General features: G+C 41.6%; 2 protein-coding genes and 1 long non-coding RNA gene across 3 annotated transcripts; 1 reads left to right on the forward strand and 2 right to left on the reverse strand.

The window, feature by feature from the left end:
• gstt1a (glutathione S-transferase theta 1a) lies at positions 1-8,297 on the forward strand. Its single transcript, XM_039803765.1, has 5 exons — positions 1-221; positions 1,073-1,160; positions 2,502-2,658; positions 3,511-3,687; positions 7,965-8,297. The coding sequence occupies exons 1-5, from the start codon at positions 113-115 to the stop codon at positions 8,163-8,165; spliced, it is 732 nt and encodes a 243-aa protein (XP_039659699.1). The 5' UTR covers positions 1-112; the 3' UTR covers positions 8,166-8,297.
• Positions 8,298-8,689: 392 nt separating this feature from the next.
• LOC120560877 (scavenger receptor cysteine-rich type 1 protein M130-like) lies at positions 8,690-18,701 on the reverse strand. Its single transcript, XM_039803763.1, has 10 exons — positions 18,636-18,701; positions 16,210-16,248; positions 15,798-16,088; positions 15,129-15,443; positions 14,750-15,034; positions 10,704-11,018; positions 10,325-10,609; positions 9,861-10,190; positions 9,571-9,653; positions 8,690-9,460 (listed from the first exon to the last, which is right to left on the reverse strand). Exons 1-10 carry the CDS (start codon positions 18,676-18,678, stop codon positions 9,392-9,394), a joined length of 2,055 nt encoding a protein of 684 aa, XP_039659697.1. The 5' UTR covers positions 18,679-18,701; the 3' UTR covers positions 8,690-9,391.
• Positions 18,702-21,700: 2,999 nt separating this feature from the next.
• Positions 21,701-23,642, reverse strand: LOC120560882. The gene is made up of 3 exons (XR_005639529.1): positions 23,538-23,642; positions 22,963-23,082; positions 21,701-22,331 (listed from the first exon to the last, which is right to left on the reverse strand). It is a non-coding gene; the product is annotated as an uncharacterized LOC120560882 (long non-coding RNA).
• Between the last annotated feature and the right edge of the window lie 15 nt (positions 23,643-23,657).

Below are 23,657 nucleotides of genomic sequence, written 5' to 3' on the forward strand. Positions count from 1 at the left end.
AAATCAGTGAGCCTCAAAGCGAGGAGAGGCGGAGTTCTGGGCAGACAGAGGATAACAGGCGCTGCAGGAGAGGACTGAAAACACAGAAGGAACACTGTGGAACCGAAGCATCATGATGGAGCTGTATCTCGACCTCCACTCCCAGCCATGCCGCTCCGTCTTCCTGTTTGCCAAAGCGGTCGGGATTCCTTTTGAGTTTAAGCTGGTGGAGCTCGCTGCAGGTGAGACAGACACACACGGGGACGAGATATTTTTAATGCATGCATATCTGAGTTGTGTATGTTTAAGTAAGGCTTTTAGCTCACATTCTTACTTAAAATAATATATATATAATAATATATAATAATATTTTGAGCTTTTGGAAATGTACAGAAAGTTACCAGATGTTTGTAGAGTTTGCAGAGTTTGAGTTCACTGGCCTGCAAACTTGAACTGGTTGCATAAACTCCAGCCCTTAACTCTGCATAGTTATAATTGTAATTCTTTATCTTTGTGTTTGTAACTCTGTAAACACATTTTGCAGGAGTTGAAGGTTGAATGTCCCTCAGGCCTCGAACTTGTTCTGTAAGCATGAACATTTAAAAAAAAAAAAAAAACTCCTCCTCTGGGCTATCAGTTTACATTTCCACATTTCACCCAGAAAGCTGACAGTCCCATTCAGCGAGAAGTGGATTAACGTTCCCTCCTAGATAACCGACTTTACAAGCAAACAGTAGGTGGGATATTGTAGGTCCGAGGTCAACGCATCCAGACAAAACATAACTGCGTCCCTGAGGTGATTGAGTATAACAGAGACGTGCTGGGGAAAGAAAATAAAGGAAAGAGAAGCATTTGAAAGCAGATGAGAATGAAAAGGGGAGGGAGAGTTTAAAAAAACACCATCATTTGTTTTATGTTTGCACAATCAGATAGACTATTCATCTATTTTTCTCCAAATCTTTTAACTTAGTTATGTGCTATGTGTGCATGTATTCTCTTTTATATTTACATGGCAACACAAACAAACTGAGAGCAGACTGTTTGTCTTCATTTGAACACACGTGTGATCCTCATTTGCGTGTGTTTGTCTCAGGGCAGCAGTACAGCGACGAGTTTGGAAAAGTCAGCCTCATGAGGAAGGTTCCTGTCATGAAGGATGGAAGCTTCATTCTGACGGAAAGGTACAACAATGATTCGGGTTTAGGATTATTATTAATAATAATAATAATAATAATAATAATTATACATTTTATTTGTATAGTGCTTTTCAAAGTACTCAAAGACACTTTACAATGAAACCGTGGAAAGTACAATAAGAGCAAGTGAAGCAATACAACAACACAAAACATAGTCTTCACCACAGCATTCTGGGATGTGAGAAAATCGTGTCCTGGTTTAATGGCATTTCTTTTAACCAATCACAATCGTACGGAGCAACAGTGCCCCTGCCAAATAGCCTCGGGAAGGAACTTGTTTTGGTGGAACATGTGTACGTTCAAAGGTTGTTTTAGTCGTGCAACAGAAAACTCAGCTTGGACAGATAGTCTAGCTAGCTGTCTGGATTTAGCTTGCAGAGATCTGAGGAGCAGTTAACCATAGTCCTCATAAATCCACCGGAGTTTAAATGCCAACACAAAGAAAGCGGAAGGTAACGGGACATCCGGCCAAAATGAGGGACATCCGGCAGAATTTCTGGCGGCACCTGAACAATCCCGGAAATGAAACATCGTCGATATAGACTACACAAAACACAAAAACAAGCATATTAAAAACAAGTGAAACAATGAAACCAGATACCAATAGTAGATTATATAGGCTGAAGGCTATTCTAACGAGATGGGTTTTGAGAAGGGATTCAGATGTGTCCAGATCAGTACAGTCACGGATGTTTATGGGTAAAGAGTTCTAGAGGGAGGGGGCTGCGATGGTGAAAGCTTTGTCACCCCAGCTACAGTGCTTGGTCCTGAATGGTGGGGAGAGGATTGACTTCCTAACATCAGATTATTCTGAGCAGTAGTAGTTGGAGCCGGGTACCTCCAGGATCTGTGCTAGGCTAAGCTAATGCTGGGGGCGTCAAGACAGCATTACAGCACGCACGGAGATGAGAAGGGTATGTATGGACTTATCTAACTCTGGGGGATACAGTGAATAAGCTGAAGTCCCAATAAGTCTGCGTGTTCCTTTAAATATCAATCAATCAGTTAAATTTGTCCCATGAAATCGTACGAGGTACAATTCCAGTGAAATGTTATCAGCTCCTTCAACTTGTGCATGATTCATCATAAAGCAGGAGTCACCTGGTTTAATGATTAATCAAAATAGAGACTACACACAGGCTCGTCCTTCTCTATTCCACTTCTTCTCCTAAACTTGGCTTGGGAACCAGAGGGTTGCCGGTTCAAGTCAGGAAGAGTTGCAACAAAGGTCCCCACGGGGAGCTGTGACAGTGTGGTTGATAGTCTGCATTTTAACCCCATGATTAATCCATTAATAAGCAGTAAAACTGTTGTTCTGTGTTGCAGCGTTGCAATCCTGAAGTACCTGGTGCAGAAACATTTGTCGTCAGTGGCAGATCACTGGTATCCTGCTGACCTGCAGCAGCGGGCTCGCGTTAATGAATATCTGTCCTGGCAGCACATGAACCTGAGAACTCACGGGTCCAAGGTCTTCCTGCTCAGGGTACGAGTCCCAGATCAACCCGCTGACCTATCCTCACCTGACCCACTTCAGTACACACATTTCAACACCCCTGAAATGAGGGCTGGGCAATATATCGTTATTATATCAGTATCAATATGAGGCTAGATACCGTCTTATATTTTGGATATGACACAAATGTTGTCTTTTCTTGGTGTTAAAGGCTACATTACAGTAAAGTGATTCATTTTTTTGAACTTACCAGACTGTTCTATCTGTTCTTTAAGTTGCCTTTACCCATTTAGTCATTATATCCACATTACTGATGATTATTTCAAAAAAAATCTCATTGTGTATATGTTTTGTGAAAACACCAAGTCAACCCAATATCGATATTGAGGTATTTGGTGGTCAAAACTTTTGCGATATTTTATTTTCTCCATATCACCCAGCGCTACCTGAAACGTATAGTTACATAATAATTGATACTCTCCTCCTCCCCATGCTATTAAACTAAGTTTAGGGTATTAGCATTCTAACGTTTGCAAATTAGCTCTAGCTCTCTGTTTCTTTTCTTTTAATATGTTTATCCTATGCACCAAACACAAAGGCAAATCCGGTGTAGGAGAAAACCTATGTTTCTCTATGTTGACATGTCGGCCAAACGGCTGTCAGACATTGTCGTCTCTAGATCAAGGACTAAAATCTACTTAAGTACATTAAGAAAAGTACCAACACTCTACACAGGTAAACATTTGAGACTACTTTTATAAATGCACTTACAGAATATTAATGAATATTATAAATTATGTATTGTGTGCAGCTAAGGGAACAACAACTGCTACCACTACATTGCTGCTGCTGATACTACCAACGTGTCATTGGTCTTTGCAGGCTCTGTTTCCTGTCATCATGGGCTCGGAGGTCCCGAAGGAGAAGATGGACGCCGCTGTCGAGGATCTCAATCAGTCGCTCAAAATGCTGGAGGACTATTTCCTGCAGAACAAACCGTTCATCATCGGCGACAAAATCTCTCTGGCTGATCTGGTGGCTGTAGTTGAGATCATGCAGGTAATACTACTACTACATTATCTACTACTACTACTGCTAAGAACATGTAAGCAAAAATGTCTACTTCTAGTCTAGTACTGCTGCTACTAATTCTACAGCTGTGACTTTTAGATGATGATTTCACAACAAATGGTGTATTTTCTTTTGAGAATAAATGTAATTTTTTCATCACTATATGCACAATATAAGGATAACAATAACCTTGTGAAATGAACCAGGGTGTTTTTGCAACTTAATGTAGCTACTGTAATGTAACCAATGTAATGTAGACTAACCTTAAAGGAGAATTTCGGTCGATTTCAACACGTAGCTCTGTTGTTTGTAAATTTGGAGTGCTGTCAGTAGTGACAAAAACGAAAACAATAGGTGCTGCCTACACCGTTTATTCCCCTGCTAGAGTTAGCACCCAACAGACTTAAACAGGGCACATTTTAAACTTGTTTTTAGCCTCTAAACATGTTCGAGATGTCATTACAAGTGCCTACCCATGTGCAGTTATTCCTTCGGAGTGAACACAGCGAATTTGACAGCAGTAGATGTGACAGAAAGGCATACAAGTTGTGTTATTTCAACCAGTGCACATACCTCTGTTTATTTTCTGTTTTCTGATGAAGTGCACACTAGTTTTGCCGAACTCATACAATCCAATATTCCATTGGTTATTTCACTAACAAAGTGGCGCATCTATTTACAACATGTCAGGGTCAGAGTCACGAAAGCCTGTTGTACTCACTCATTAGACAACTGGCCATCTGGTCCGTCCGGTTTAGGTTGCTACTTCCAATTTACATTCGGGACAAAAAAAAAAAACCGCTTCCAGAACATCCTTGTAAATCTGATGGGGAAACCTCTCTGTATGGGCGAAACAATGTCCGTTATCTGGGGACCCATCCAGACCAGGCCGTATGAGATCCCATTCCTTACAGCACAGGCTTTCTTCCTCGGTGGTCATTGTGATACAGTTTCCACAGGAGCACCACCATGTCCCCGCACGTGGCCTTGAAGCAGCAGCCTCTGCCTGCTCCTCTGTTTGTGCCCTTCTCTCGACAAGATCTTCGTCTGGTTCAAATGCATCAAATCTGTGGATCCGTCCTGTTCCCTGTGTCTTGGAAACATTTAAAAGATTATAGACAGTTGGTCTATACCCCAAACCTCAAAGTTATTTATGCCTTCATTACCTGTTGACTGGACTATTGCAGCTCTCTGGGATCTGAAACTATCTCTGTTTTGTTTACAGCAGATTCAAAACTCAGCTGCCAGGGTTTAACTGGAACTAAGGCTACATCCACACTTTTCATTTTCATGTTAAAAAGAAAACAATCTCTGTCCTTATGTGCACTTTAGCACCATTTCAGAACTCACCTTGGTCCATATAACACACTTTAAAACGCATATCGGAGACCATTCACGACATGTGCATTCTGATGTAAACACGCTGGAAGGCTGATAACGCCGGTGGGCATGGGAATTGTTGCAAATTGCTCAAATAATAGCTCACCAATTGCACATGTAAGCAGTAGTAGCATTATAAAGAATCCAAAATGTAGAATTTAAATTTGCAACAGCTGCTAGCATCTACAGTGCCTTCGCGAAGTATTCGGCCCCTTGAACTTTTCCACCTTTTGCCACATTTCAGGCCTCAAACATAAAGATATAAAACTGTAATTTTTTGTGAAGAATCAACAACAAGTGGGACACAATCATGAAGTGGAACGAAATTTATTGGATATTTCAAACCTTTTAAACAAATAAAAACTGAAATATTGGGGTGCAAAATTATTCAGCCCCCTTAAGTTAATACTTTGTAGCGCCACCTTTGCGCGCATTACAGCTGTAAGTTGCTTGGGGTATGTCTCTATCAGTTTTGCACATCGAGAGCGACATTTTTGCCCATTCCTCCTTGCAAAACAGCTCGAGCTCAGTGAGGTTGGATGGAGAGCGCATTTGTGAACAGCAGTTTTCAGTTCTTTCCACAGATTCTCGATTGGATTCAGGTCTGGACTTTGACTTGGCCATTCTAACACCTGGATATGTTTATTTGTGAACCATTCCATTGTAGATTTTGCTTTATGTTTTGGATGATTGTCTTGTTGGAAGACAAATCTCCGTCCGAGTCTCAGGTCTTTTGCAGACTCCATCAGGTTTTCTTCCAGAATGGTCCTGTATTTGGCTCCATCCATCTTCCCATCAATTTTAACCATCTTCCCTGTCCCTGCTGAAGAAAAGCAGGCCCAAACCATGATGCTGCCACCACCATGTTTGACAGTGGGGATGGTGTGTTCAGGGTGATGAGCTGTGTTGCTTTTACGCCAAACATAACGTTTTGCATTGTTGCCAAAAGTTCGATTTTGGTTTCATCTGACCACAGCACCTTCTTCCACATGTTTGGTGTGTCTCCCAGGTGGCTTTTGGCAAACTTTAAACGACACTTTTATGGATATCTTTAAGAAATGGCTTTCTTCTTGCCACTCTTCCATAAAGGCCAGATTTGTGCAGTATACGACTGATTGTTGTCCTATGGACAGAGTCTCCCACCTCAGCTGTAGATCTCTGCAGTTCATCCAGAGTGATCATGGGCCTCTTGGCTGCATCTCTGATCAGTCTTCTCATTGTATGAGCTGAAAGTTTAGAGGGACGGCCGGGTCTTCGTAGATTTGTAGTGGTCTGATACTCCTTCCATTTCAATTTTATCGCTTGCACAGTGCTCCTTGGGATGTTTAAAGCTTGGGAAATCTTTTTGTATCCAAATCCGGCTTTAAACTTCTCCCACAACAGTATCTCGGACCTGCCTGGTGTGTTCCTTGTTCTTCATGATGCTCTGCGCTTTTAAACGGACCTCTGAGACTATCACAGAGCAGGTGCATTTATACGGAGACTTGATTACACACAGCTGGATTCTATTTATCATCATTAGTCATTTAGGTCAACATTGGATCATTCAGAGATCCTCACTGAACTTCTGGAGAGAGTTTGCTGCACTGAAAGTAAAGGGGCTGAATAATTTTGCACCAATTTTTCCAGTTTTTATTTGTTAAAAAGTTTGAAATAGCCAATGAATTTCGTTCCACTTCATAATTGGGACCCACTTGTTGTTGATTCTTCACAAAAATTACAGTTTTATATCTTTATTTTTGAGGCCTGAAATGTGGCAAAAGGTCGAAACGTTCAAGGGGCGAATACTTTCGCAAGGCACTGTACAACAAGGCCTGAAACGGCTTTGTTATTTATGTTGAATAAAAGGGTCACGTGATAGGGGTGTGAAGAATAAGGGACGGACTTACCTGATGAGATTAAGTCGGCAAACTCTGTAACTTTAAAATACTTTGAGAAACTGACCTTTTTAAAATAGCTTTGTATTGATTTACTTAGTTTTATCTATTGCGGACTGATCTCATGAAGTGGCGTATGTATGACACGCCAATTCGTATGCCATTTTTGGCGTGCTATCAAGACGCATAATCGCTTTTTAGCGTGTTTATCAACGCTGTTTGGCCTCCATTGACTTACATTACCGCGTGTCACGTTTCCTTCGTGTCCCGCGTGTCACGTTTCCTAAACACAAACGTCGCTTTCTTCTTTTCCTAAACCCAACCCCGTTATTGTTTTCCTAAACCCAACCGTCCGAAAAGCGATTACGCGTCTTGATGACACGCCAAAATGGCATATACGAATTGCCGTGTCAGTCTGTAACGCGTCCGCTGGATATGGCGTAGACATACATGCGGATAGCTCAAAATGCGTACAGATAACACGCCACTTTCTACAGCCAAGTGGCGTGTTATCTGTACGCATATGTTTACGCAAAGTCATGATGTCACGTTGTCTATTGTTTTTTTTATCTTATGATTTGTCAAACTGTAAAGCCCTTTTTCACCGTGTGTCATAAAAGTGCTACATAAATAATATGTATAAAATGTATTATATCTATTATGCCATTAATCATCTTTCATTCTTGTTTTAATCGCTCTCTTGGGAGTCCCCCAACTTTATGGAAGTGCAGAACTAAATTGCTGAAGAACTCCTTTAACCAAAATAACTAAAATAGTTTTCATAATAGCTTATGGGAAAATTTGGGATTTGGTAGGATAGGTACAGCCCAGAATAGATGTATTGGTATTAGAACGTTCTGAAGACCCTGTCTGCATGTTCAGTGACCTCACGAGGGATCCTGACACAAAGATTGACAAAACTGTGGTTTAGACATTTTATCCACATGTAATTGTAACGTCATTTGAAAAATGTGTGTATTGAGGTTGTGTTTGCTGTGTGTTTTGCAGCCTGTTGCTACCGGCCTGGATGTGTTTGAAGGCCGTCCGAAGCTGATCAGCTGGAGAGAGCGAGTGAAAAAGGCGCTCGGTGAAAAGTTGTTTGACGAAAGTCACGAGGTGATCATGAAGGTGAGCAGCCTGCCGCATAAGATGCAGAACAACAGCGAGCTGGAGATGCTCAAACCAAAGTTTCAGAAGATTTTCAGCTGAGAACAAACACAGATGATGCGACTGTCGGTGTCAAAATATTATCTCAATTGGATTTTAATTTCATGGTTGTATGGTGATTTTTATCAGCAGAATTTCTGTGCCAGTTTAATAAAGTACTAAGAAATAAGTCAACCAGCTTCCAGGTATTAAACTGTTTGTGCAGCTGCATAACCCAATTGTCTAAAAATTCTTTAATGTGTTTATCTGATTTAGATAAAGACTGCTGTTAAGTCTCTATCTGCAGAAGTTAAACATACTTCATTTTGCCAAGAAAATAAAAATCTTTATTATCATGCTATACATTCTGAAGGAAATCTCAAAATTTACAAAATGGAAACTGGAACTTTTCTGTTGGAACTATTCACCAGTAGAATGATCATAATCACATACATGATCCCTCCACCACAAATACTAAAGTGATGCATTAAAATTATATATAACAAACTACGTGTCTGTTGTTGTCAACTTATAAATGGCTTTCTGAAAGTAGTTTTTACATTTAAAGGGATCATTTGAATGTACGTATTAAAGGTTATATGACTTACACATCTATGTAGAAAACATGCTGGAGTGAAGGTAGGAAAAAAACAAACGACATTTTAAGGTTTATTAACACATTCCTTATGAGATGTACAAAATGTATGCCTGACGAGGTGTCCATTGTCAGGTATTAATGGTCGATGGCGAGCGTGAACCGTCCCAACAAGCAGTTGTTTTTGGGTGTTGCCCATGTTTGTGCCAGTGCCCTTACGTCGACCCTCTCACTGTGTTTTCACTTCATCGAAGTTAATTGGAAGTTTGGTCGGCTTAAAATGTCTTTTTTAGTGTTCTGACAAAAAAGCTAGCGCTAGCATTAGCTTGTTACTTACCAGCTCTGCGTACTGCTGTACATGCTGACGAACGGCACTAGTACACGGAGGTCCGTGTTTACCCGCCAGTAAAACTCAGCTGGATGACTCGTGTCATTTCCCTCTTAAGCGTTTAGCTCCAGTAAGCGCAGCGCCATTGATACCATAGAGACACTGGCTTAATCGCGTCATCCTCCCCAGCTCCCTCCTTTTGTCTGAATATGGTCACTTCTGGCTCCAAAATACCAAGATGGCAACGGCCAAAGTGCAAACTCCCGGCTTCAGAATGGCAGTCCACAAACAAAAGGGTGAATCCACCAATACTACGTCCATTATTTTTTTCAGTTTATGGTATAAAATGAGGTGCTACGCTGCTCCCTAAGCACCCAGGTTATAATCATCCAGCTTAATGTTCTCCTGTCTGCCCGACATCTTCCCACTGCTGGCCTGGAAAGACATGACAGCACAAAAATGTGACTTCCTGCATCACTCCTCTCTTCAGTTAATAAACAATGAGTGCTTAGTGCGTAGTCTAAACAACAGACAAGTGTCAGTACCTTATAGTAGAAGTAAAGGGCAGCGTTCACTAACAGCAGGGTCAGCGGCAGAACGATCACTCTGATGATAAAAGGTGTCGGATCTGATGAAACACATGGACAGTCATCACATCACAAAACATCATGAGTCCAACAGCTCCAAATACACAAACTGTAGCCTGGAACAATGACGTGAGTCGTCACAGTGTAATTGCATAAAACAACAACATGCATTGACGCTATTGTCAGTTGATCATTTTTACTCAGTTTGAACCAATCGTCTTTTCCAAACCTGTAAACAGTCAGCTCACCTGAAACGGTGAGAACGAGCAGACGACTCTGAGAGGAGAAGTTATGAGAAAAAACATAGACGTGATAAACACAGCTGTAGCTTCCTTGGTGGGCGGTCTTTGCAGAAGGAAACAGGAAGTGGGCAGAGTGATTGACAGCTGACTGGGTGTAGTTGTGTGCTGAGTTGGAGGAGGTGAAGGTGAGCTGGAAGGAGCCTCGTGGGTACTGGGGCTGGATGGAGCAGCTGATGGTAAAGTCGGAGCCCTCGGACACCTGAAACCCGTCCTGCTGGGCCTCGGAGATCCCGTCCTTGGAGGAGGACACATAGATGTTGGTCTGAAGCAGCAGGTCTGTGTATACAGAGATGATGAAATGTTACATTCACCCTCCATTCAACAAAATGGCCCCTGAAAACGGATGTAATATCACGGGTTTGACAAACATCATGACATGATGTCATAGATAATGTCACCGACGGGCTTACCTGAGCAGGTCAGATTCAGGATGGAGGAAGAGTGCCCTGATATTGCACATTCCATCAGAGCAGATCCAGACTGAACACAGTCAGACTTGATCCTCCACACAGGTCTGTCTGAGGACACCTCTCTCTGGCCCACAGAAACGGCAGAACCACAGTCCAGCTGTGAACAGGCAACAGCTGCTTCCTTCAGGGTCCAATCAGAGCGTCTCACTGGTATCCACTCTACCCGATGTTTCACCTCCAGTGTTCCTGCACAGCGACTGTCTCCTCCCACCAACCTGACAGGCTCTGAACAGAAACGACAACAGTCATCAGTAAAAGACTGAAGTGAGTTTCATTAGAACAGAAATTAACCAAATCAAAGCTGCAGCTCCTCTTCTACCTGAGCAGGTGAGTTCAACAGCTTTGCCCGGTCTGCAGGTGTTTCTATCTGAGCCTGAGCTTCTACAGTCCAGGAGAGCAGACTCGTTGCCTCCACACTGGAACTCTTTGGTCCACCGTGGAGCCTCCACTTGTCCATAGAGCACCCCCTGGAGGACTGAAGGAGCCCCACAGCCAATCTCCCTACAGACCACATCTGCATCCTGCAGGTCAAAGTCAGCTTCACACACTGAGGACCACCTCTGGTTAGACTGGTTCGTCTTCACCTCCAGTCTGCCTGAGCACAGACTGATCCCATCCACCAGCCTGACAAAGTCTGGAGAGATGATAGAAGATAAAATGGAGAGAGATAAAAGATACCGGACACAAAATAGAACAATGTTGAGAAACAACAATTCAGTGATTCAAACTGGACAATTCGAACATAAGTTCATCATTACCAACAGAACACATCTTTATAACACCAGAGACTGCACAATGTTACTGTCACATGTACTGCTATTTTACTATTTACTGCTGTAACAGTAGTGTTTTTCAAACACAACATCATCTGCAGATTTCTCTATTCTGTTATTCTGCTCAGGTACTCCACAGTTTTTGCTCTCCACACAGAAGTTGAAAGGTTTTCATTGCTTCTTATTTTTCTGAGATTTAGAACCCAGAAATAAAATCTGTTCAGAAAATGATCCCTAATATCTAAAAGGAATAGGGGCTGGACTCTGTCCTTTTAAAAGGGCCCTATTGTGCTCATTTTCAGGTTCATACTTGTATTTTGTGATTCTACTAGAACATGTTTACATGCTTTAATGTTCAAAAAACATTTTATTTTTCTCTAACTGCCCATGGCTGCTGCACCTGTATTAGGCCGGCTTCACACTGGCTGCGTGGCGTGAGCGTGTCAGCTGCGTGGCGTGTCCGTTTTTATTTCGGCTCCCATGTTAACAGGTTAGAGCTTACACACTGCCTGCGTGACACGCACGTCTCAGGCGCGGCTCGAGCTGTGCTGAAAACGCGTGCATGCTAGAAATAGAACCGACGCCTATTTTTCAAGCAACACACAAGCGTGTTGGAAGCGTTTCCAGGCAAAATAGAATACAAAAATTTTTTATATGTCATTTTGACACAAATACATATTAATGAATTACATTTTGATGTTTGAAAGTCTCTAGGTTTTGACATAAATGCAGATATAAATGTAATTTAAAAAAATAATAATAAATAATTATCGATTTTCAAATATTGCACCTGTCAATACAGAACGAAATATTCGGCAGCCTATTTTGCCATCAATACTGCCAACGTTGTCTTTGCTGTAATCAAATCAGTATATATTTATGTTTAACATGAAGGATACTACTGCTTGAGTGCAGTAAAACAATGGGAAACATACATGTGTACAGACAAGGCTAGCAGCAGCAGCACGTTTCTGGTGTGTAAAGACAGAAAACGCCACGCAGCTGCCACGCTCACGCCACGCAGGCAGTGTGTGGCCGGCCTTAACTGTCTGTCTGTGACACTCTGTTGTAGCGCCTATCTTTTAAAGCCCCCCTCCCAAAAAAGCCTGACTAGTCTACTCTGATTAGTCAGCCTTTCCGGGTCTCCACATTGGGGACTGACTGTATGGGATATAGCGACACTTTCAACTTTGAAAAATTACAGATAAAGGCTTCTAAACCAAATACTACACAATCAAACATGTTCCAGCAGGAATGTGATCCAAAATTGGGCTGAAATGAACAAGAACAGCAACCATAATTATAGCTTTCTCAGGTGTTAGCATGTCGCTACATGAAGCAGTGTAGGAAATGTAAACCCTGCAGTAATGTGCCTGGAGCAGATGACCACATAAAGAAATCTGGCGCAGATTGACGTCGCCGAGAGTAGAAAAAACGATTAAAAGCGGAGTCTTTCACGAACAATCTGAAATCTGAGTTTTTTTCTCACGGGGATAACTTTTACATATACTTACCTCATTATTTGAAGCTTTGGCCAAATTTAATATGAACATCCAACATTGTAACATTATACTGTATATACAGTGCATTGCGAAAGTATTCGGCCCCTGAACGTTTCGACCTTTTGCCACATTTCAGGCCTCAAACATAAAGATATAAAACTGTAATTTTTTGTGAAGAATCAACAACAAGTGGGTCCCAATTATGAAGTGGAACGAAATTCATTGGCTATTTCAAACTTTTTTAACAAATAAAAACTGAAAAAGTGGGCGCGCAAAATTATTCAGCCCCCTTTACTTTCAGTGCAGCAAACTCTCTCCAGAAGTTCAGTGAGGATCTCTGAATGATCCAATGTTGACCTAAATGACTAATGATGATAAATAGAATCCAGCTGTGTGTAATCAAGTCTCCGTATAAATGCACCTGCTCTGTGATAGTCTCAGAGGTCCGTGTAAAGCGCAGAGAGCATCATGAAGAACAAGGAACACACCAGGCAGGTCCGAGATACTGTTGTGGAGAAGTTTAAAGCCGTATTTGGATACAAAAAAAGATTTCCCAAGCTTTAAACATCCCAAGGAGCACTGTGCAAGCGATAATATTGAAATGGAAGGAGTATCAGACCACTACAAATCTACGAAGACCCGGCCGTCCCTCTAAACTTTCAGCTCATACAATGAGAAGACTGATCAGAGATGCAGCCAAGAGGCCCATGATCACTCTGGATGAACTGCAGAGATCTACAGCTGAGGTGGGAGACTCTGTCCATAGGACAACAATCAGGTGATACTGCACAAATCTGGCCTTTATGGAAGAGTGGCAAGAAGAAAGCCATTTCTTAAAGATATCCATAAAAGTGTCATTTAAAGTTTGCCCAAAAGCCACCTGGGAGACACACCAAACATGTGGAAGAAGGTGCTGTGGTCAGATGAAACCAAAATCGAACTTTTTGGCAACAATGCAAAACGTTATGTTTGGCGTAAAAGCAACACAGCTCATCACCCTGAACACACCATCCCCACTGTCAAACATGGTGGTGGCAGCATCATGGTTTGGGCCTGCTTTTCTTCAGCAGGGACAGGGAAGATGGTTAAAATTGATGGGAAGATGGATGGAGCCAAATACAGGACCATTCTGGAAGAAAACCTGATGGAGTCTGCAAAAGACCTGAGACTGGGACAGAGATTTGTCTTCCAACAAGACAATGATCCAAAAACATAAAGCAAAATCTACAATGGAATGGTTCACAAATAAACATATCCAGGTGTTAGAATGGCCAAGTCAAAGTCCAGACCTGAATCCAATCGAGAATCTGTGGAAAGAACTGAAAACTGCTGTTCACAAACGCTCTCCATCCAACCTCACTGAGCTCGAGCTGTTTTGCAAGGAGGAATGGGCAAAAATGTCGGTCTCCGATGTGCAAAACTGATAGAGACATACCCCAAGCCACTTACAGCTGTAATCGCAGCAAAAGGTGGCGCTACAAAGTATTAACTTAAGGGGGCTGAATAATTTTGCACGCCCAATATTTCAGTTTTTATTTGTTTAAAAGGTTTGAAATATCCAATAAATTTTGTTCCACTTCATGATTGTGTCCCACTTGTTGTTGATTCTTCACAAAAAATTACAGTTTTATATCTTTATGTTTGAGGCCTGAAATGTGGCAAAAGGTTGAAAAGTTCAAGGGGCGAATACTTTCGCAAGGCACTGTATGACAGAAAATAAGGAAAAGTAAAACAGGACTCCTTTAAGGAGATTCCCAGGGTTAGGATGCCACGTGGTTGTGGATATACTGACCAGCCCCCGCTGAGCTGAGCTGCTCAAAGTTGTGGCTGGTAGGTCATTGGTTGCCACCATAACAGGCACCAAAGAACCTGCTGGTGGAAACCAGCGGCTCAGAAAGCAGTCAAGCGGAAGAAGGAGTCCTTTCAGGCTGGTTGGTGTTTGGCCCACTGGACTCCTGAAGCAGCAGACGTTTATGTTTCACAGATCTTGGTGCATTTAGCACCTGATTTACTGAGGCAGCAGCTCATCAGACACCGTCATGGCTGCTGAAGAGGGTACAATACTGTCAAGACGTCACTGATGGGCTTACCTGAGCAGTTGAGATTCAGGATGGAGGGAGAGTTCCATGATATAACACACTCCCTCAGAGCAGATCCAGACTGAACACAGTCAGCCTTGACCCTCCACCCAGGCATGACTGAGGACACCTCTCTCTGTCCCACAGAAACAGCAGAGCCACAGTCCAGCTGTGAACAGGCAACAGCTGCTTCCTTCAGGGTCCACTCAGAGTCACTCACTGGTCCCCATTCTCCCCAATATTTCACCTCCAGTGTTCCTGCACAGCGACTGTCTCCTCCCACCAACCTGACAGGCTCTGAACAGAAACGACAACAGTCATCAGTAAAAGAATGAAGTGAGTTTCATTAGAACAGAAATTAACCAAATCAAAGCTGCAGCTCCTCTTCTACCTGAGCAGGTGAGTTCAACAGCTTTGCCCGGTCTGCAGGTGTTTCTATCTGAGCCTGAGCTTCTACAGTCCAGGAGAGCAGACTCGTTGCCTCCACACTGGAACTCTTTGGTCCACCGTGGAGCCTCCACTTGTCCATAGAGCACCCCCTGGAGGACTGAAGGAGCCCCACAGCCAATCTCCCTACAGACCACATCTGCATCCTGCAGGTCAAAGTCAGCTTCACACACTGAGGACCACCTCTGGTTAGACTGGTTCGTCTTCACCTCCAGTCTGCCTGAGCACAGACTGATCCCATCCACCAGCCTGACAGAGTCTGGAGAGATGATAGAAGATAAAATAGAGAGAGATAAAAGACACCAGACACAAAATAAAACGATGTTGTGAATGTGAAACAACAATTCAGTGATTCAAACTGGACTCAGCACAGTTCCAACATAAGTTCATCATTAACAACAGAAGACATATTTATAACACCACAGAATGCAGCAATGTTACTATTTAATACACCAATTGTCCATTTTTGAGCCCCTTCAACATGTTTTCAAACAATAACACATCTGATTTAAGGCAGCAGCTCATCAGACTGTCACGGCTGCTGGATGTGTGTCAACCTGGGGTACAAAACTGTCATAGATTATGTCATAATTGATATCATTGATGGGCTTACCTGCGCATCTGAGAAACAGGATGTTGGTAGAGGAATCTGATTTTGCACACTCCCTCAAAGCAGATCCAGGCTGAACACAGTCAGGCCTGATCCACCACACAGCTATGTCTGAGGAGTTCAGTTTATGTCCTACAGAAACAGGAGCGCCACAGTCCAGCTGTGAACAGGCAACAGCTGCTTCCTTCAGAGTCCACTCAGAGTAAATGTCACCCACGGGTCTCCAGTCTCCCTGATGTTTCACCTTCAGTGTTCCTGCACAACGACTGCCTCTTCCCACCAACCTGACAGACTCTGAACAAAGCAAGAGTAATCAGTGAAATAAGTGAAATGAATTAAGAAAAGATAAAGCTAAAATTGGACTGCTTTTTTTGCTTGAATGATTCCTTTATTATTCTTTTCATTCTCTATTTACCTTTTGAGTTGTGTTTTTTTTTTTCTTCAGCGGGGAGTCCTGAGGAGACAATCAGAAAGTAAACGTCATACTATAAAGGCAGGAATCTCTGTTACTGAGTCCCTCCGGCTGTCTGTCTATGAACGAGGTAACCTGCATAAGCGAAAGACGTCACACATAGAACAGATTGGAAGTTCAGGGTGACAAAGACGCTCACGTAATAAAGTTAACAAGCCAGGTTAGCCATCTGAGCTAATGCGTGCCGCTCTGCTCCCTGTCTCTGGAATTCATTACCACCCCAATTTAAAAACATCAATTCATTCCCCCCATTTCAAATTGCAACTCAAAACACATCTGTTTAAAACTGCCTATTCCACTTCATGTCAATTGCTCTGCCTCTTTCTGTTGTTGTTATTGTTGTTGTATTCTTAATTTTTGCTGTTTTTAAAATGTCTTATGTATCACTGTGCGGTGTCCTTGAGTGCAGAGAAAGGCGCCTTTAAATAAAATGTATTATTATTATATTGACAACGGCAGCGCATAACGCTAGCTTCGCGTCTTCCTTCATAATAAAAGACAAACCTATATTCATTCAGAGCATTTTGCTAAAAGGAAACACAATAAAATAGCTCACACTACACTAACAACATTTTGCTGACATTACCTATCAAACAAAAGCAAGACACTATGTCATACTAAGTTGAGCGGTAAATTCAGCACTTGTAAGAAGAAGGCAGAAGATAATGTCATCTTTGAGCCTGACCGCGCAAAGCCTCTCTTCCTCCGTCTCATTCAGACTCACCCTGGGTCCAGTTGTGTAAGTGTACTAACTTATATCACTAATAACATTACTGCTGGCAAAATACCCCCGCTGATTAGATCCATACTTTAAAGTGCTCATATTATGCTTTTTGGCTTTTCCCCTTTCCTTTATTGTGTTATATCTTTTTTGGGCATGTTATAGATTTACAAAGTCAAAAAGCCCAAAGTCCCCCCCAAAGGGACTTACCATCTCCAACAGAAAACACTGTTCACAAACTGCTCCAAACAGCTCTACTGTAGTCCAGCCTTTACTTCCGAATGATGAATGTGCGTCAATTTGTAACGCACGTCATAATGCTCGCCTAGCTGCTAGCGTTCCACGCCCTCATACTCTGCTTCTGACTGGCTAGTAGTCCTTACCTAGGTACTGCGCATGTGCGACTCCCAGCAAAGATGGAACAGAAGTGAGATGCCTCACTCTGTAGCTAAAAGAGAGCTCAACACACAGGGTGAAAAGAGGAGCTGCAGCAATGTGTAGTACAACAAACATATGGTGTTTTTTGAAAATTAAACCATGTAAACCTATTCTGATATAACCTCTAAATACAATTATGAACCTGAAAATGAGCATAATATGAGCACTTTAAGCACACACACACACTCACATCGGCGGCTGAGTCCGTCTCTGTTCTCAGCCCGATTCAGGTGGTTGATTAACACATATTTAGATAGATAGATAGATAGATAGATAGATAGATAGATAGATAGATAAGATAGATAGATAGATAGATAGACATTTATTGATCCTTTTGGAAATTCATCTTGCACCATACAGCTCAATATAGCTGAAATAGACAGACAGACAACAGACCATAGACAACAGACCACTAAACCCTCCTTCCCCCAACCACAATGAGACTTGAAACAACCTCAGAGACCCAGATGACCACAAACTAAGTGACAAAACGACTACAATAAGATGCAAGCGACACAAAAACACTAGATGCAAAACGACTAAAAGAGACACAAAACAACCACAAGGAGACACAAAATGATGAGAAAGGGACACAAAACTACCATAAACAAATGCAAAACGACTACTGATTGGATAAAGCAGAAATAACAATTGCTTAAAAATAGATTCAAAAACTTGGTTTGATTTGATGAAAATCTGAAGGATTTTAACTTTAAGATGTACGATTATGTCCATTTTCCATTGCTTTGAGTCTCTTTATTAAATAGGTCCATTGAAGATGATATTTTTTCTCACATCTAAACTGTTTGGTTAGGTTAAAACGAACTCAGGGGCGTTTGCCCGGTTAGTATGGTTCATTCTGGCTGGTGTGAAAGCTGTCAATTGAATCTGTTTGTGTTGCTTTTAGTTACATATCAGTCCTGGCCGCTGTGGCTCGTACACGAAAGATAATTGGTAATTATAAATACACTGATTGGATGTCAAAAAAGAGGAAAAATTACATAAAGAAGAAGAGAATAAAAAACTAGATAGGCCAATTACTGTGTGTGTGTGTGTCTGTGTGTGTGTGTGTGTGTGTGTGTCTGTGTGTGTGTGTGTGTGTGAGAGAGAGAGAGAGAGAGAGAGAGAGAGAGAGAGAGAGAGAGAGAGAGATTTAAAGACAAAACAAATATTTGAAAAAACCCACATCATCGTTAAAACAGAGTCCTACCTGAGCTCCACAGCAATAGAAACAGCACCAACAGGTGATCCATGTCCAGGCCTGTCTGTCTGTCTGTCTGTCTGCTCTCTGATATTAACATTTGCAGTCCTTAGTGTATATCTGCATACAGGAAGAGGTGGAGCTTTACTGGAACATGTCTGATGGTCACATCAGACAACTTTGTGGGTTTATGGAGACGGGGCTGTTCATTATCTTGTATGAACCAATATGTCCATCTGATATTTTGATGATGACAAGCACGTAGGTTAGTTACACTATAGCATGTGATGGTAAGGCGACTGTGAGAGAAAATGGCTTAAAAGAAATTGTTGCCGTTAGTGTTGCCTAAGTGTTACCTGGATGTAGAATTTACCTGTTTTCAAGGAAATATCCCTCAGTTTATTCAGGGGCATTGATCTGCAATTCATTCTTTTAATCCAAAGTCAACTGTATGAAATGCTGCATTCCAATATATTGTTGCTATAACTTCAAATCAACCAGCGCTTATGCAGTCATTAATTAAGAGAAAGTTGTGGTTTTTGATTGTACATCAAATTCACTTTTATATCAGCATTTGCATGCGTCGCCCCTAGCTCCCTCGGGCTTGGGCCCCTAGCTCCCTTGGGTTTGGACCCCAGCGTGAATGTACGGAATGCATTTTATTAAAAAAATTATGTAAAGAAATCTGTGTGTTGCTAACCATTAACATGCCTTTTAAGATTAGCGCTGTGGGTGGATTAAGGGACAACGGGCCCCTGGGAATAGACATGCAAAAGGCCCCACCACCTTTCCTGCACATGAGCAAGACACGGAGCAGTACAGTCGAACAGTTAACTTCATTTCATATTTTTATAAATATGTTTTCTTTTGCAGTGTGCAAATGTGATTTAAATGATATTTACTCTCAGTGGACTGAAGTTAACCTCTCTGAACTGCATTTTATTAATTTTTTTTGGAATGAAGCTGCTGACAGATTACAGATTAAAGGACTGTGGTTCCTGTTTTCATGACAACCAGAGCAGGCTGAGATGTCATTATCAGATCAACGCTGTCAGTGTCTTTTCATTATTTCCGGTAGATGTGTAAATATCAGCAGAGAGTCATTCAGAGCTGCAGCTAATGATCATATTAATTGTTGATTAATTTATCAATTAATTGAGTCTATAAAACATCGTAAACAGTGAACACTGTGCAGCACAGTTTGTCAGAGTCCAAGGGGACGTCGTTAAATGTCTTCTTATGTCCGCCCAACAGTCCGAAACCCAAACGTTTCAGTTGAAGCTCAGAGCTGTCGCTTAATAATATAAAAACATTTTTTTTTGTTTTCTTTTACTTTTTTATTTATTGGCATATTTTCTCGATTATTCAGTTAATCTAAAACTGAAAGGATTAGGTAAGAGAATTTGACCTTTCTACAAAAATTCAATGAACTTTACATAAGACCTAAGAGGCAGACACAGTATAAAATAAAAAAATAAAAAGAAACCATGTCAGTATTTATTGAAGCTCCTTCCCAGCAAACATGAGTCCAGATCCAACAGGAGCTAAATATTTGGCACATATTTGAACACAGATGTGCACAGGTGAGTGTAAAATGATCCTTCTGATGATGCTCAGGTTCGGTTTTGGTTGTTAAAGGTTGTGAGCAAACTGTGTAGTCCCTTCCAAGTCCAATAATGATCCCCCTGGACCCAACTTCAAAAACCCTTACATAAGTAAGTACTTTGTAAAGTATCACCAGTAAGAGCAAAATTCTGGGCCCTGTAGAACGAGGGGCCCATAGAGAATGCCGTTCTACGGCATTCGCATCCACAGCTGTTCATTCTATCATCTTTTTGGGCCCTCCTGGTGCTTTAAAGGTTAGTTTAGATCCACCAAGACAAACTAACCGATCGAGGCAGCGGTAGACCCGTGTGCTCCAAGGTACAACGAGAGGCTTATTCTACGTGGGGAGGACATCACTTAAGATGTTTAGTTGTTTAAAGACAATATGAGAACATCTTTTTTTTGACTAAAACACAGCATTGCACAGAAGATGTAGTACTCTTACTCAATGGTGTCGGACTGGGGGTGGAAATGGTACTGAGTACCCAGGGCCCTCATGTGAGGAGGGCCAAAAAGATTCCAGAATGAATAGCTGTTGACATGGGGAGGGGCCCATAGAAAATGCCTTTCTACAGGGCCCAGAATTTTGTGCTACGCCCCTGTTCTTACTAGTACATTTCACCCCCAGTCCAACACCCTGTACTACGTCTTCTGTGCAATGCTGTGTGTTTTTAGTCTCAAAAAGATGTTCTCACATTGTCTTTAAACAACTAAACATCTTAAGTGACGTCCTCCCCACGTAGAATAAGCCTCTCGTTGTACCTTGCAGAACACAGGTCTACTGCTGTCTCGATCGGTTAGTTTGTCTTATGTGACTTTGGTGGATCTAAACTAATCTTTTAAAACACCCAAATCACACAATAACATAAGCTAATTAACCAATCAATGACAAGCAACTCCTATGTTCTTCAAGGTAAAATTACTGTTTTCGTCAAAGGAGTCTGGTGGCTTTGAAGAAAGTATAGAAAATGGCTTCAGTTCCCCGTCATAAAGGGCTGAAAATATAGCCTGGTTGACACCAGACCGTTCTCAGTTGTAACTGAGAGTGGGTCTGGGAAAGGTTCATTCGCAGCCCATTTCCAAAGGGGCGTCACCAACGGACGCCGCTCAAATGCCTCTGGGCGCAATATCAACCAATCAGACCAACGATCCGGGTGACGTAGCAGCGACAGCGGCATCAACGGGTGGCTGCGCTTCGGTGGCCGTCACGTTGAATGTAAAAAAAAAGCTGCGCTATCGGCATCGCCTCAACGGTTGTGATTAGTGCCGCGATTTGGAAAAAATTGGAAATGGGCTTGAATGGGCTCTTGGCCAGACTGACTTGCAGAGCAAAATCTCAAATTTGCCAGAAGTTTGTCAGGGTTTTCCCAGGCTACCGAAAATATTCTGAATAAACTGATTTTTTGGGGGGTGGTCCTTTTTTAGGTGTCTAAAATATATGTTTAGCTGCTGCCCCCGTCCACAGCAGAACATTGCTTATCTTCCATGTCGGTACTCCTGCCTGCTTCTCCAAACTGGGGGCGTGCCGACCGCCATCTACTGTAGCTAACACACTGACTATGGAGAAGTACCTCATCCAACCAATCTTAAAAAGACCTGAACTATCCCTTTAAAGTAAAAAAATAATAAAAACACTTCATTACAAGTACAAGCCCTGCATTGAAAATGATACCCAATACAGTAGTCCCTTTGAGAGTCAATACATGTTAATATATTGACCCGTAAGCAGAACTTTAATGTTGTTGCATGTGTAGGGTCATAAAGTAACTCTACTATACTAGTAGAGTAACATGAAGCATGTAAAATCAATCTGCAAAGTATTCATTGTCTACTAATGTCAAATAAATATAAAAAGTGCAATATTTAATATTTCCCTCTGGAATGTGGTGGAGTAGAAGTATTAAGTTGCATATTATGGAAATACTCTAGTGAAGTACAAGTTTACCAAAAACTGTGAAGTCAAGCACTTGAGCAAATGTTGCTGGTGACATTCCAGCTCTGCACAGCACCGACTGCTGCAGAGACTGAGAGGCTGCCATTGTTTTCTCATGTCAGCACTGTTCCTGCTGGGAACAAGAGGCTCTTTCTCTCAAAGGAAATCTGAAAAAAAGGGACAAATGGAATACCAGAATTTATGATTTTGTTTCCAAACCAGAAATGTTCTAACGTGTTTATATCATGGAAAGATTTATTCTATATTCATGTGTTTATCGGTATGTTCATCTGTGCACACACACGGTGAGGCAAACACTGCCATCCACTGCATGGTTTTAGCTATGTGTTGTGTAGTGATCCTTGAATAGTCTGTAAGAAGTCAAAAAATAGGGAAAACTGCCCAGTGCAATTGCCCAAAATGCATTTAAGATATATATGTAGATAGAGATATTCTATTTACCCAGATCTAAAACTGAGAAAAGCAGAAAATCCTCACATTGGAGAAGCTAGAAGCAGAGAATCTTTGCCATTTCCTTTGATAAATAACTTAAACGGTTAATTGATAACAAAAATAATTGTCGACTTATTGTTTCAGGACTACATTCTGTACATCAAAGTAGTAATTTTATCAACATCTTGTATTTTTTTTTAAAATTCTCATTTGTCTCCGTTCTGATAGCAACCGCAGACTTGATTTAAGACTAAAACAGTACCGACTGAGCTTCTTCCACCCCAAATAAATGCATTTTATTTCTGTATTTTACTATTGCTTATCTCTACTGTAATTAAACCCAACCTTTTCATCCCGACTGCTGTGAAAACATGAAGCCCAGCCAATGCTTCGATCAGGCAACACTTTTGTTTAGGACAGGTTTAAGGTTAAAGGGTAGCCTACTCCGGGAAGCTGGAATGTCACCTGTGGAAAAAAAATGTGGCTTTAGTTTTCAAAGTTTTAAATCTGAATTTGTAAACTAAACCCTGAACATATTTGGTCTCAATTAGTCAGTATTAGTGTTGAGAGAAATTACTTAATGCTATTTTTAGGATAGGCTACCTGGCTAACTGAGTCATCCTGCCCGGTGCAGTAGCCTACCCAGGTTTCTGGAAGCCAGGTGTCTGACTTCACCTTTTGCAATTAACTCAAGTGAGTGGCATTTCTTTTCTGCCATGTGACTTTTTTGTTCTATATTTTTTTTTTATACTTTCGTATCACATGTGCATTGCCAATTTCTAAGTAGCTTCAGCTTACCTAACTAGATTTCTCCCTATGTAGCTTTGCTGTAGTTCATTTTCATTTTTTAATGGTAGTTTGCAAAGCTATGCTTTCAAAGTAACTTCGACAACACTGAAAGGAGTATGATTCATATTTACCAAATTAGTAGAGAAAATACTGCTCTATTTGGCTGTTAGGTAGACATTTTGGTCAGTTTGAGATTGAGTGGAGTGAGTGGATGTTGCGGCTGCAGTGATTATGTTGAGAGTGAGAGCAGC

This window comes from Perca fluviatilis, chromosome 6 (assembly GCF_010015445.1).
Source record: "Perca fluviatilis chromosome 6, GENO_Pfluv_1.0, whole genome shotgun sequence".
NCBI classification, from domain to species: Eukaryota; Metazoa; Chordata; class Actinopteri; order Perciformes; family Percidae; genus Perca; species Perca fluviatilis.

Bases quoted from the DNA above. Each gene is read 5' to 3' on its own strand.
- gstt1a (XM_039803765.1), top strand. From the start codon at position 113: ATGATGGAGCTGTATCTCGACCTCCACTCCCAGCCATGCCGCTCCGTC. The intron at 1,161-2,501 runs GTACAACAATGA...TCTGTGTTGCAG, and splicing joins AGCTTCATTCTGACGGAAAG to CGTTGCAATCCTGAAGTACC. The intron at 3,688-7,964 runs GTAATACTACTA...TGTGTTTTGCAG, and splicing joins CTGTAGTTGAGATCATGCAG to CCTGTTGCTACCGGCCTGGA.
- LOC120560877 (XM_039803763.1), bottom strand. From the start codon at position 18,678: ATGGATCACCTGTTGGTGCTGTTTCTATTGCTGTGGAGCTCAG. The intron at 11,019-14,749 runs GTAAGCCCATCA...TCATCTCTCCAG, and splicing joins CCTGAATCTCAACTGCTCAG to ACTTTGTCAGGCTGGTGGAT. The intron at 10,191-10,324 runs GTAAGCCCGTCG...CTGTATACACAG, and splicing joins CCTGAATCTGACCTGCTCAG to ACCTGCTGCTTCAGACCAAC.